The sequence below is a fragment of the Miniopterus schreibersii genome (assembly GCF_964146895.1).
Source record: "Miniopterus schreibersii genome assembly, chromosome: 2".
Classification (NCBI taxonomy): Eukaryota; Metazoa; Chordata; class Mammalia; order Chiroptera; family Miniopteridae; genus Miniopterus; species Miniopterus schreibersii.
In genome coordinates, this window is record NC_138102.1 from 185,885,902 (window position 1) to 185,900,032 (window position 14,131).

Consider the following 14,131-nt stretch of genomic DNA (forward strand, 5'->3'; position numbering starts at 1 on the left):
TCCCCGGGCGGGGGCGCGCAGGAGGCAACTGATCGATGGTTCCTCTCATCGACGTTCCTCTCTTCTCCCTTCCTCTCTCTCTAAAAATCAATAAACTATTCTTTAAAAAAAGAAAAGCTGAGGTCGCACTGCGGCACGGTGGACCCTGATCCACTGACTGGTGTCCTTTGAAGAAGACGGCCACGGAGCAGAGACACGGGAGGTCATGTGACGAGGCAGAGACGGGAGTGATGCCGGGGCCACCGGGAGCGGGAAGAGGCAGGAAGGATCCTTCCCCCGAGCCCCAGACAGAGTGGCCCTGCCCACGCCCAGGTCTGGGACACAGACCTCCAGACTCAGACAGAAAACGTGTTGTTTTAAGCCCCAGTGGGTGGTATTTTGTACAGCAGCCAACACCCAAGCCCTGGGCACCCTCCTTTCGAATGTCCACTTCTGCCTGTGAGTCCAAGTGCCAGCTGGACCCCTGTCCACGCACCGGACCAGGTCCTGCTCACCCCTCTTGTGTTCCTAGAGGACACACACCAGGAGGCCATTTCCCAGCCCACAGATGGCCCCCACGCCTCCCCAGGGTGGCCTGGTGCCCCCTGTCCGGGCCAGGAGCCTGGCAACCCCCAGGTGCTTGTGGTCACCCCTGGGCCTGGGCCTTTCTTCACCCTGGAATGAACCTCCTGTGCCCTTTGCTGACCTGAAGTCGACCACCCTTTGTGGCCCTAGATCAAGCCCCACCTGAGCGTCTCCCCCTGCCCCGGGGCGGCCCCGAAGGTCTTACACAGTCTCCCTGCGCAGGGCTCCCTGTAAGATTCCTCTGGAGTCAGTGACTTGGGGTGAAGGGAAGCAGGCTCCCTCTGGAGGAGGCTGCTGTGTGCGACCAGTGACAGGCCCTCTGTCCCTGGGCTTCCCCCGCAGTCCCCTGGCCTGCCCCTCGAGGACGCCGACCACGTCCACCCTGACAGGGCTCCTTCCAGCAGGTGGCGTGGGGCCTGTCACGCAGCCACGAAATGTGGAATGGTCGCAGAGTTCACAAAACGTGGCCACAGGCGGGCAGGGGGCAGGGGGCAGGCTCGGGCTGGGCCAGGTAGCTCCAACTCCCTGCCCATCTGCACAACACGAACAAGACCTGCCTCCCGTGGGCGCCCGAGACTCACCCAGGTGGCATGTGTGAAGCGCCAGAGGCCTCACCATGCGCACATGACACGCAGCAGCACCTTCCCTCCAAAGAGGGCACCTTTTCTCGCTGTCCTGGCAGAGGCTGGGTGAGGTCCTCCCCATCGCCCCCAAAACAGGCCCCGTGTGGTCCTCCCCATCGCCCCAAAACAGGCTCCGTGTGGTCATCCCCATCGCCCCCAAAACAACAGGGTCTATGTGGTCCTCCCCATCACCCCCAAACCAACAAGCTCCCTGCCTCCATGGCAGCTCTGGGCTCAGTCTAAGTTTATACCATGATGCAACTTTATGCTTTTTTATAGTAACGTTGGAAATACGTGGTTGTAAAAACACAGAATATAAATAGCTCACCCCCAATGCCCTTGGAGAGAGAAGTAACTACACAGTTCATTCCAAAGAAAGGCGCACCCCCCTTGTTGAGGACACCAGGCTGGGAGGGAGGGCACGGAGCTGCGGGTCCCGGAGCTCAGCCGGGCAGCCGCACTCCCCCTGGAGCAGCCCTGGAGCACCCCCTGGAGGTGGCGGCTCCTGCTGAGCCCTCTGTTCCCCTTTGGCCAACCTTCCGACCTGGACGAGGCCCAGCACTGTACCTCAGTTTCTCTACTATATACGGATATAATGTCGGAACACCTGTCCCTTCTGTGTTACCGGGACTCGGAGGGTCCGGGAACCCTCCACACCCCCTGGCAGCCCAGGGCCCGGAGAATCTTTCTTTCATTTTACTCGATGTCAGCTGATGGGATCACGGGCCTGCAAAGCTCTATCCTCAAAGATTTCACCGTCGGTGAAGCAGCAGTCAGATGGATAAAAAAATAGCCTTGTTCCAGCTCGCTCGGTGCCAGCAGCCGCCTCGGAGAACGGACGGTGCCTATTACGGGTGGGTAAGTGGTAGGTGCCGTCCCGGGAAGAGCCGTCCCCGAGCCAGGCGAGCCCCGCATTTTCTCTGCAACTTGTAATTTAGATTTCTGGGATGGGTGTGAGACTCCCCAGGGAGGGACATAAACAGCATTTACGCTCCGGGAGGTTTAACGAGATGAAGCTGCTGTTTACAAAACCGCACTTGTTTGTAATCAACGGCTCAGAGCTATGGATTCAAGCAAAACAGCGAGAAAAACTGGAGGCGAAAGAAAAAAACCCGACATGTGTATCTGGAGCAACTCTGACTGACTGGAGACGGCCCCGTCGGGACAGACCCCAGGGCCTGGCATCGACAGCCAAACCAGCACTCACGGCCTTTAGGAAATCAAACCATCTCTGAGAGCAGGGCCTGTAGGCTGTTTTCTGACTCCTGCTCCCAGTGCACCTCCGCTCAGGCCAAGGTGCTGGGCCTCGGGCCGCAGAACCAGGCCCTCTCAGGTTAAGAACGGAAAGGGCCGGCGGGAAGATGCACAGGGATGTACCGGGCAGAAGCCACACCAGGCCCGCTCCCCGCTCCCTGCTCCACAGGGCTCCCCACTGCCCCACCCCTTCCCCTGCTAATCCAGAGCCAGCAGCTGCTTCACACACGTGACAACTGTCACCAAGAAGACACCGAGGAAGTGGAGGAAAGGACGTGGGTCATGGGAAAACGCTGCTGCAGCTGAGTGCAGATGCATGGACAAGGTTCCTCGGAGTTAAGTACAGAGTTAGCACGTGACTCGGCAATTCTACTCCCGGGTACAGACCTTCGAGAACTAAAGACAAGGCCTCAAATAAAAACCTGCTCACAAATGCTCCTAATAGCTCAAAGGTAAAGCAACCCAAATGTCCATCAGCCGACGGCTGCGGTATGTCTATTCAGTGGAATATTACTTGGCCAGGAAAAGGGGGTAGAACCTGTGATCCAGGTACATGCTCTTGGTCGGAAATCAAACCGACAATCCTTTGGTGCGCGGGCCGGCCGACACTCTAACCACTGAGCACACCAGCCAGGGCCCTGCAGGTATTTTCTGAGATGGGGGCAGGGTGAGCATGGCCCCAGTTCTACCTGCCTGTGCACAGGGAGGGTGCAGCCCTCACCACCTGGCTGGTTTTCACCTGCAGTTTGTGTATCTTGTACCTGCTCGGCCCGAGTGTCCACACCTGGCTGCTGCAGGGGCAGAGTGAAGGTCCTTGGCTTGGACAGCTGCCCTGTGAGACCCACCTGAGGCCCAGGGGGGCAGGTGCCGGGACGCCGGCCTCCCCCTGCCCTGTGCCTGGCACCCTTCTGATGCAGGATTTGTGAAAATACTCGGATTCTGTCGTGCTTTTTCCATTCTGCCAACATGTGGCAGACTTTAAACAGTCATCTCAGACACGCGGGGCGGTTTACGCGTCTCCCTCTTCTATTCTCCATCCCTCCCCGCCGGTGCCGGCAAAGCCTCGCACTTTCTATCCGCCGGCGACAAACCCCGTGCTCAGTGCCCCCACGGGCAGCCTTAGCCGCGTTTTCCTCTTCCAACAGGAGAGGTGGGCATGTGAAGGTGAGCCGGGCGCTGTCCCCCCGTCCTGACTCCCTTCCCCCGGGCCATCACCCTCCGTGCTGGCCCAGCAGCATGGGTGAGCTGTCTTCCCCTGACAAACACCTGCGACCTGCCCTGACCAGCCCCGCTCAGCGGTTAGTGCAGCGAAGGGTCGCGGGTTCGGCCGGCTGCCTCCTGCACGCGCCCTGTGAAGCCCCAGCCGGTGTGGCTCAGTGGGCGGGGCGCTGTCCCAGGCACCGAAAGGTCGCCGGTTTGATTCCCAGGCAGGGCACACGCCCAGGTGTAGATCTCGACGGGGGGGGGGGGGGGGGGCTGAAAATATTGCGCTGCCTGGGCTCAGGTCAGCGCTTGTCTGTTCTCTTATCCTCTCCCCCGAACGTGGAACTCCGTGCCCCACCCCCAGTTGCCTCTCCCACACCCATGTTTCTCTCGCCCCCTCCCTCGCTCCCCCCTTCCACTCTCTCTCAAAATAGATGCAAAAAATATCCTCGGGTAGGGATTAACCAAAAAAAGGAAGGAAATGCCTGCAGGGCCACTTCAGGGGACATTTGCAAGCCACATTGGAGCTTTGCAGATCTGTGCAGACCTGGGCTCCCGATTCCGGGCCAGTGAGCCCAAAGGTGCCCCCACTCGGGGAGGGTCTGTGCCGGTTTCTTTTCTCCCACCGCGCGGCCCATTGGAAACTCCAAGCAGCTCCGAAGCGGCGGGCGGGGCTCTGTGCACAAAAGCGTTTGGTCCTCACGGAGCGCTCACATTTCCACAGCCTTTTAACCCGCTGCAGACAGTCCCTCCTGGGGAGGCTGGCGGGGGTTCGATTTCAAGCGCTGGGTGCGGGGGGCGGAGGCGGGGGGCACCTTGAAACCAGACGCCGGGAGGCCCACGTCCCGGGACACAAATGGATCCGTGCTCTGTGTTCAGAAATGGTTAACCGGCCTTCATATCAAAGAGTTCACAGATGGCTGGGCTGCGGGAATGTCGTCAAGAGCGAAAACGCAGCCCTGAGCATGTACTGTGTCGCAGCTTCTCACAGCAAGGTTCAGGCCTGGCGCGTGGGCGTGCCGGGCACAGCCCATCGGGCGGCAGCCCCAACCGGGAAACGCGGGCGGGACCTCGCTGACCCTGGCACAGAGGTGACAAGCGCCCCTCAGAAGCTGGGGTGGCCTTTCTACGGAGCTCATCGGTGGACAAGATCACAGGAGAAAACACCCAGACACACACGCACACGCACACTCACGCTTCCACGATCCAAACCAAATGCCCAAAAGCCCCCAACAGGCCTCTGCGGGACCTCAAACACCTCCCCTGAGGCCCAGGGCGGTCCTGGGAGGAGCCCCACACCTGCAGGCAGGTGACAGGGTATGATCTCGGGAGACACTCTCTGAGCCTCAGCTTCCCCGCCTGAAACTCCCAGGTGCGATTCCCTCCCGCCCCCCAGGCGGGCGGAGGCCCCTCCCTGGACCCCTTCTCTGGGCAGGCCTCCACACAGGTGCTTTGGGCCCCAGGGTGCTAAGCTGCTGACGGGTCCACCCCCCCCCCACCGCACAGGTAAGGGGCAGAGCAGGAATGTAGGAGGACAGGTTAAGGAGCTGGCAGATTTACCCTGACACTCCCACCATTGCCAACACCTCACCCCTTCTCATCAAGGATTCTCCTCGTATCTACCTGCCTTGCACCCCCCCAGCACCCCCATACAAGTCCCTGCTGCAGGGACTTCACCTGCCCACGCACACGGACTGCTAGGGCCCACGCTCAGCCACGCCGGGACACGGCACGGACGCCACGCAGGCCCAGCTCACCTGCACCCCACACCTGCCACACGGTACGACCTACGCCGGCTGGACGGCCTCTCCCAGGCCACGGAGCTGGCCAGACGTCGGCGGACTCAGCCCAGGATCTGGTGCCTCCATAAGGACAAAGGGCTGTTCCAAGGCAGCGGCTGGCTCTCGCTAGGGGCTGCCACAAGCGGCCGGCCCGGAGGGGGCTCTGCGGCGGGGCTCCGTTCCCTGGCCCACCTCGCCCGCGTTTGCAATCCCGGAGAGGGGGGCAGGGGGGCCCATTCAGCAGCATTTAAAAGCCTTTTGCCTCCTCAGTCAACTAAATTTCTGGCAGAAGCTCAGGAGTTCCCCAAAATTAAGCTGTGGAAACATTTATCTCTTAAGTTTAACATTAAGAACAAAAACAGCCCAGACCTTTCTTGGCCGTTTGCTTGAAGACACTGGAACCCCCCCATCCTGGGAAGGACACAGCATCCCTGTAGGGTGTGGGCAGTAAACTGCTGTGCAGAAGCCTGATGTCAGGTGGCCACTCGCTGGCCACCAGGGAGGGTGGCAGCTCCGAGTTACCCCCAGACGAGACGGTGTCAGGGTCCTGCTCCAGCTCCAGCTGCAGGGGCAGGTGCCCTGCCTCCCTCACCTGCCATGACCAGGGGCAAGTACAAACCGCTCTGAGCCCGGGGGGGAAGCGGGGACAAGGGGAGTCTTGGCAGGGCACATAGGGTGGGTGAGAGCCACCAGGCCCCCGTCACCTCACTCTGGGCCTTAGTTACTGCCCAGGACCTCAGTCAGTAACTGTCCTTGCCCCAGGGGTGGGGGCAGAGAGCCTGGAGAGGGAGGGGAGCGGGGGCTGCATTTCATTTCAAAGCCTGGGGGCGGGAGTGAAGGGGGGCTGGGTAAGGATGGGGTTCGAGGCTGCGGCAGGCAGGAAGAGAAGTCTGCGGCTGCCCGGGCCTGCGGGACTTTCCATGACAGGCGTGGACACAAAGGCCCAGGGCGGGGCCGTGTCTGTCGCTGGGAATAACTGTTTCCATAGCAGGTGACTGCCACCTGACCAGCTGTTTTGGAGAGGAAGCAGGGGACCCCATTCCAGCTCCGGGCTGGGCGCCCCTCCCTTGCCCCGGGTGCTGACCTGGACCCCACGGAGGCTCAGTTCACGGGAGGCAGACACCCCCTCTGACCCCACAGGGCAAGGGAATCCCATCTGCTACGGCAACGTTGATATTCGATATTTATCGACTGTCCACTGGGGCAGGCACCACAGAGGCCATTCCCGTCCCGGGAAACTGGCCACATAAGCAGGAAACGCAGCCAGAGAAAAACAAAAACGAGCCACTGTCCCCGCCGGGATTCAGCTGGGACGGGTGGACCTGTGCGGGAGGGACAAGCACGTGGGGCGTCCCCACACACTTCTGAGACAAGTGTCCACTCTGCAACCGGGAGGAGCAAAGCCAGGGAGACCCGGTGCCGACGGGGACAGCGTGTCCGCCTGGCCCTCCCTTTGCCACAAAGGTTTCATGTTCTGGGCGAAAGCTCACCTCAGCTTTTAAAAACACCAGTTTCCTCATCTTGCCTATTCTTTACGTCAGATGGCTTTTTCCAACGGAAAGTTCAAAAGAAGAAATAAAAACTGGGTCATAATCCCATCCCCCCGACAACGCCTTCACTAAAAGGACCCAGGAAATGTGTAGAACAGGCAGGAAAGTATAAAACAAACACAAAGCCGCCCCTTCTCACCGACCTCATTCCCAAGGCGTCACCGGTGGGAGACAGTTCACACAGCCTCAGCGTCGCCTCCTGTCACAGAGCCACGAGGAACGGCCAAGAGCTGGTGTCCTCCAGCCTCACGCTTCGGGGCGGTTTACCGCCGGGCAAAAGCTACCAGAGGCGTGCTTTCGATGGATTTGTTCTTTCGAGGGGAGGATGGCCTTCGGGAAAAAAACATGCACATGCCAGCACCTATGGGTATAGCTTCCAAAGTTCTTTAGTGAAGCTTTTTATTTTGAGATAATTTTAGATGCATATGCAGGTGAAAAATCCTAAAGAGATCTGATTTATCGTTTGCCCAGTTTCCACCAGTGCTCAACAGCAGAACATCACAGCCCAGATGTGGACGCTGATAACCAGGATGCAGAGTGTTTCCATCACCACCAGGGCCCCCCGCCTGCTGCCCCTTCTCAGCCACACCTACTTCCCTCCCAGTCTGTGGTTATGAGAAAAAAAGCTGCTGTGGCCCTGGCCAGTGAGGTTCAGTGGTTAGAGAGTCGGCCCACGGACTGAAGGGTCCTGGGTTCGATTCCAGCCAAGGGCACATATCTCGGCTGCAGGCTCGATCTGGCCGGGGCACATGCAGGAGGCAACCAATCCATGTGTCTCTCTCACATCAATGTTTCTCTCTCTCTCCCTTCCACTCTCTCTGAAAAGCAGTGGAAAAAATATCCTCAAGTGAGGATTAAAAAAAAAAAAAAAAAGGTGCTGTGAACACCCATGTACAGGTTTCTGTGTGGGCAGGAGTTGTGTCTATGTTCACGAGGGACGTCGCCTGTGGCTTTCTTTTTGGTACAATCTTCATCTGCTTTTGGTATCAGGGAACCATTAACTTCACAAAATGAACTGGGAGGTGCTCCCTCCTCTTCTATTGTCTGGAACAGACTCTACAGAATTGATGCAACTCTTTCAACGTCCGGGAGATTCCTCCAGTGGAACTATCTGGGCCCAGAGATTTTGTTTGGGGGCGTTTTAAAATGACCAATTCCGTTTCCTTAAGAGTAACACGGTCATTCAAATTATTTTTCATATTGGATGAGCTGTGGTCGTTTGTGTTTTTTGAGGAATTTGGAGTTTATTCCTGACACTAGTAACCCGTGTCTTCTCTCTTTCCTTGTGAGTCTTGCTAGAAGAGCATCAGCGTTACTGATCTTTCCAAAGCTCTTTGTTTCGCTGATTTTGCTCTACTGTTCTTCTGTTTTCAGTGCCATTGGTTTATGCTCTTACCTTTGTTCTTTCCTTCCTCCTACATGCTTTGGGTTTATTTTGCTCTTCGTTTTCCAAGTTCTTGAGGTGGGAGTTTAGATTATTGACTTGAGAATTTTTCTTTTTCTTCCTATGTCTTTTTTTTAGTGCTATGAATTTCCCTCTCAGCACTGCTTTAGCTGCATCCCACATGTTTTGATATTTTGTATTTCATTTTGTTTAAATTTTTTTCATTTCTAAACAAACTTACTTCCTTCTTTTCTGAGTAACTGAATGCCTAGGTTGAATCTCCATTAGGTATTCTGTTTGCAAGATCAGTTGGAGTCAGCCTTTTGAAGAAAACAGGAATTCATGAAACCACACTGCTATAAACAAACAGGAAAGGAGAGAGAGCTCCTCGTGAGGGTGGAAAGCCAGCTACGGACGTCAGGGACAGATGGAAGCAGAAAACAGCTGACACTCATCACGGCGACAATGACATGGGTGTGACCACCGGGGATACTAGAACTAGAGGCTGGAGGGGACACATGAGGGAGGCAGTGGCGGAGCTGGTCGGGGAGGAAGATGGAGCAGATGAGAAAGATGTCACGACAGGGGAACCAGGGTGGAAGGTGACGAGAATTCCTGCTTCTGTCTTGCAACTTTTCTGGAAGTCTGAAGTGTGAAATTCAGCTTTTCCAAACATAACCCCACCACCTGTCCTGTAGCATGCTTTTCTATCTGTAGACAACATCTACAGACATCTTTCAGCATGGGGCACGCAGAGCTGTCCCGGCTGCGTGAAATCCCACTGTAAGGACCAGACTACGTTCTATTAAGTCATTCTGAGTTGGTTCCTGTAAGTTGGGTTCTATGAGAGAACCATGCACCCACTTTTTTTTTTTTAACCCTCACCAGAGGATTTTTTTCCATTGACATATATATATATATATATATTTTTTTTAGAGAGAGAGAATAGAGAGTAGGAAGGAGGATAGGGAGAGAGAGAGAAATATCTATGTGAGAGACACATCAATCTGGTTGCCTCTTGCACATGTCCAGGCCGGGCCAGGTATCCAACCCAGGTATGTGCCCTTGACCGGGAATCAAACCCAGACCCTTCAGTGCGGGGGCTGATGCCCCAACCACTAAGCCACACCAGCCAGGGCCATGCATCCACTTTTACTTAAAAAATGACAATTACAGGACCTGGCCAGGTAGCTCAGTTGGTTAGAGCATCGTCTTGATATGCCAAGGTTTCAGGTTTGATCCCAGGTCAGGGCACATACAAGCAGCAACCAATAAATGCATCAATCAGCGGAACAACAAATCCATGTTTCTCTCTCTCTCTCAAAATAAAAAAAGAAAGTTATAAATGCCTCCATTCTCAGTTTTGGAAAGAAATACATTCCTGTCCCTCTCTACGAATAGCCATTTCCCACCTTTCTGGGCATGTGTCACATAGGCCAGGTTTTTGGGCTCTATGACAAAGAACAGAGCCACGCAGACGTCCCTGGCCCTGGCCCGCATGGGGGGAGGGGAGGGACCAGCCAGGTGGTGCCACAGGACAGACACTTAAACAAGCCCTGGTTACAGCCAAACCCGAGTTCCAGGTTTGAAGAAATCCCTCCGAAGTGACTGGCAGGGAACGTCCACCGGCAGTCACGCCGGTGCACGCTGGCGGCGGAAATGTTTACCGTCTTTTACAAAAGCCTCGGAAAAAACGCACTGTTGACGAAGGAAGGATCCCAAATCCTCCCAGTGAGCCCCAAACCTCCGGGGTGGGTGTGGGGCGGACGCTGCGGCTCCCTCCTGCCGACGGAGTTCAACATGTTTGTGCAAAGTGCCTGTTTCTGAAAATACCTCCCCAGAAAACGCCGGCTCCAGCGCGCCCTTCGTCTCGCAGAGGCGACGGACACGGACAGACCTTCCCGTTTAAAACGTCATCAAGCCCTGGCCAGTTTGGCTCAGCGGTTGGAGCGTCCGCCTGAGGACCGAAGGGTCCTGGGTTTGATTCTGGTCAAGGGCACGTCCCTCGGTTGCAGGCTCGAGCCCTGGCCCTGGTCGGGGTGCATGTGGGAGGCAACCCATCGATGTCTCTCACACTGATGTGTGTCTCTCTCCCTCTCTAAAAAAAAAATCAATGGAAAAAATGCCCTCCCGTGAGGCTTAACAGCACAAAAAAGCAGCTGGCTGGGGCGGGCACCAAGAGTACAGCATGCTCAGGGAAGGCTGCTGCCCTGGGGGATGGGGCCACACAGCCATGACCACCCTGCCACGGTCAGCCCAGGCAGTGGGGCTGCTGCACGGACCAGAGGCGGGCGCAGGCCCCTCGCAGTGCAAAGCGGGTGCCCATTGTGAACCTTTTTCAGAGCCGCCCTCCCTTCTTAGCCTTTTGGTGGCCTCCCGACTTCGGCCAGCAGTCCTCCCACCCCCAAAATGTGCTCCCGACCCCGCCTAGCGCTGGCCAGGGTGCGCGCAGGAGACACCCACCGCGTCTGGAGAGGCACCCAGACAAAAGTCCCGCAGGAACTACTGGGCCCTCGAGGCAGATGCTCACTATCTGAGCATTTCCCCGCGTGGGGCCCGGGCAAACCACATAATGAGGCCGCAAGATACGGCACAAATGGCTCGGTTTCCTCCATAAAATCGCCTCGGGCGAGAGAGGAAATAGCTGGGCTGGGAGAGGAAGGGCCTAATCCCAGGCCCAGGGCGCACTCAGGCGCCCCTGAAAGGCGGCCCTGGAAACGGAAGTGGGGGGTTGCAGGGTCGGGATCCACCTCCACGTGCTCATCCTCTCGGGTGAGGCCCTCCTCCCCGGACGTTTGGGGGCTCTGCACTGGCGAGCGCCTCCTGGGTGCTCCGGGGGGGTCACTGCCAGCAGGCAGGCCTGGCGGACGCACCAGTGTGCAGAGACGAGTGATGCGTGAAGACCTGGCCGGGTGACCAAGCCAGGGACCCCGTCCCTGCTCGCCTGGGACACGAGGCTGCTGCAGCCATTGGCTGGTGATTCCCGGACACGCTACGTGCCGGCTCCCTCCTGGGGCCCATCGAGCTGCAGCCAAAGCCCCTGCCCCTGGGGAGACAGGACCCCATACAGGCAGGAGGGGAAACGCTGCACGTGTGTTTCTTAGTTTCCCTGACACAGAGCAAGGAGCCCAGAGGGCCGCCCAGCCCATCCCCATGGGCCTGCACCCTGCCGGGCACGCAGCCCCCGAAAGCACTCAGCACAGGGACTGCTGATCCCGGGTGCCCAGCCCCTACCAACAATGAGGGGCCGGAGGCTGGGCGCCGCCTCAGAGGCGAGCACAGGCCACATGGGGCGGGGGGGGGGGGGCGGACACATGAGTGTTCTCGCCAGGTGGCAACTATCGGCCCTGGAGCCGTGGGCAGGTGAGAGTGTCCACCTTCTACTCGAGGGCGTGGGAAGTGTCCAGACAAAAACCTGTTTGTGGCCCTGGCTTGGAGCATCGGCCTGGGGACCAAAGGGTCACGGGTTTGATTCCTGGTCAAGGGCACATACTTGGGTTGCAGGTTCGATCCCCAGTCCCAGTCAGGGAGCCTGCGGGAGGCGACTAATAGCTGTGTCTCTCTCACATCGATGTTTCTCTCTCACTTCCTCCCGCCCCCTGCTCCCTTCCGCGCTCTCTAAAAATCAGTGGAAAAAATGTCCTCAGGTGAAGATTAACTAACAAACAAAAACCCTGGGTATGTTTGGTCCAGAAAACCTCTTACCCCTGGTCCCTGTCCTTGGACCAGGAAGGGTCCCCATCCCAGGACCTGGTGCCCGGACAGGAAAGCTATCCTGATGGCGTGAGAGGAGAAACTGGGGGCCGTGGCCCGTCTGTCCATCTGTCTGTCCTGGTGCTGGAGCTGAGTCAGACCCTGACGTCAGACAGACCATCCCTGAGTGCAGAGGGACTGTGCCCCGTGCTATGGGGACGGTGAGGGGCACAGGGCCTGGCTGTGCCCTCGGCGGCTCCTGACCTTCCGGGACATGGGCGCAGAACTCTTACCTGTGCCCAGGAGCGCTGCTGACCCTCGGCCACCCTATCAAGAGAGAACGGCCCGCAGGACAGACTTTCTCCAGGTGGGAGGGGGCAGAAATGATCCCACCTATAGTGTGGGTTGGGGGGGGGGTCACCTGGGAGAGGCTGGGGGACACCGCGAGCGGTAGGAAGCCGTCTTCCAGAGCAGCTAAAAGCAGGTGTGAGGAGCCCCCGGGCATCGGCGGGAAGCAGGTCCTGGGGGTTAAGGCGCCGAGGACAGAAAACCCCACTGCGCCCCCAGCCGAGTCCCTGCGGGGTAGAGGGGGATGGCAGCTCCGAGGGGCCACCTTGCACCTGGGTGCTACCCCCGTGAGCAGCAGGGGCGTGCTGCTAATATTTGGGCTAATAATTGTCCCAAACTGCCTCGGGGCCACCACTTCCAGAGAAGACGCAAGTCCCTGAGAGGGGCCATCACGGGACGTCCGTCTGTCTTCAGAGGCCTGTTGTTCCCTCGACTCAGCCGCCGAGCCCCACCCACGTCCCTTCCTCGCTCACACCCCTTCCCTTCCCTTCGCGAGCGGCCTGGGCATGGCCAACATCCCTCCCCGAGACGGCAGCAACGGGCGGCGGGTCCCCGCGGGGGCTGCGGTAGCCCAGGCCCTGTCCCAGGCACCGGCAAGCACTGTCCCTTTGGTCCTGGAAACCCCAGGAGGAGCACTAATCCCACCTCGTGCCACCCCAGACCCGTCCGGAACCTCCCCTCCACCCCCACGGCGAGCAAGGCCCAGAGGTCCGAGTGCGGTCAGAACTGCCAGCCCTGCCCTGTGCGGGGCTGATGCCGAAGCTCCTGCCCACCGGCTGGGGACATCAGACGAAAACTGGTCACCATGCGGGGCCACTGGGAAACGACATCCAGGGCAGGACAGGTGCGAAAGGCAGCCCCAGGGAGGCAGAGGGACAGCCGATGACAGGCCGGGGAGAGGCGAGAGAGGACCTCAGGCCCCAGTGGTGGGAGGCGGACGCCAGGCACTGGTGTGTCCAACGCCTGAGATGCAGGCTGTGAGCGAGACAAAGCCCCCCCCATGTCTACTTCCCACGGAGAGGGTCCCCTTGTCGCCAGCCAGGCCCAGCCAGCCCTGTGACGCCCTGGGGTGGGGGAGCGAGGCCCACGCAGGCCCACTGGGGAGGTGCCCTGAGTTTCCCGGGAGGGAGGAGACTGGTTGGCAAAGCCACCGCCACGGAGAGCTGAGCATTCTGATGCAAAAACCACCGATGTGCTTCCTTACAGGCCAGTAAACAGCAAAACTAAAATGAAACCAGAAATGCCCGCGGGCTCCCAGCATTTCCTCTGAGCCCGCCCGACGCTCGGGTTACGGCGGGGAGGCGGCCGCGGGGGCCGAGCCTGAACGGCCGGCAATCCTACCCCCAGCGGCGGCTCGGCGGAGGCGGCCGTGAATGAAGCCTTTCTATGTCCACCGGGTGTAGGGTGATCTCTGGCCCCCACGCTGCCCCCCCCAGCCACCCGGAGCTCCCAGGGGGAGTATCCCGCCCAGCACGGGGCCCGGGGACATCCACGCAGGCCCTCGACGAAGGTTCATTTCCTTAGTAACGTCTCCGCCAGTATATTTCGTAAAATTTCAGAGGATAAATTCTTAGGACAGACACGCCGTCAGGTCCGGCGGGAAGCGGCGGGGCCCCGACCTACCTTGTTGTAATACTGCACCTGCACCGAGTGCCACCGCCCGTCACTCACGCCCCCGGGGACCTGCGGCGCCACCGTGGTCGTGGTCTCTCCTGTGGGGCGAGGGGGAAG

The 14,131-nt window shown here is 58.7% G+C and overlaps 1 protein-coding gene across 3 annotated transcripts in view; it reads right to left on the minus strand.

Moving 5' to 3' along the window:
* The window catches only part of CELSR1 (cadherin EGF LAG seven-pass G-type receptor 1), a 106,586-nt gene that overhangs the window by 39,642 nt on the left and 52,813 nt on the right, over positions 1-14,131 (minus strand). For all 3 annotated transcript variants that reach the window (XM_081127642.1, XM_081127641.1, XM_081127640.1), the window contains one exon: positions 14,024-14,112. In XM_081127642.1, coding sequence (XP_080983768.1) covers positions 14,024-14,112 — 89 coding nt within the window. The remainder of the gene's footprint in view (positions 1-14,023; positions 14,113-14,131) is intronic.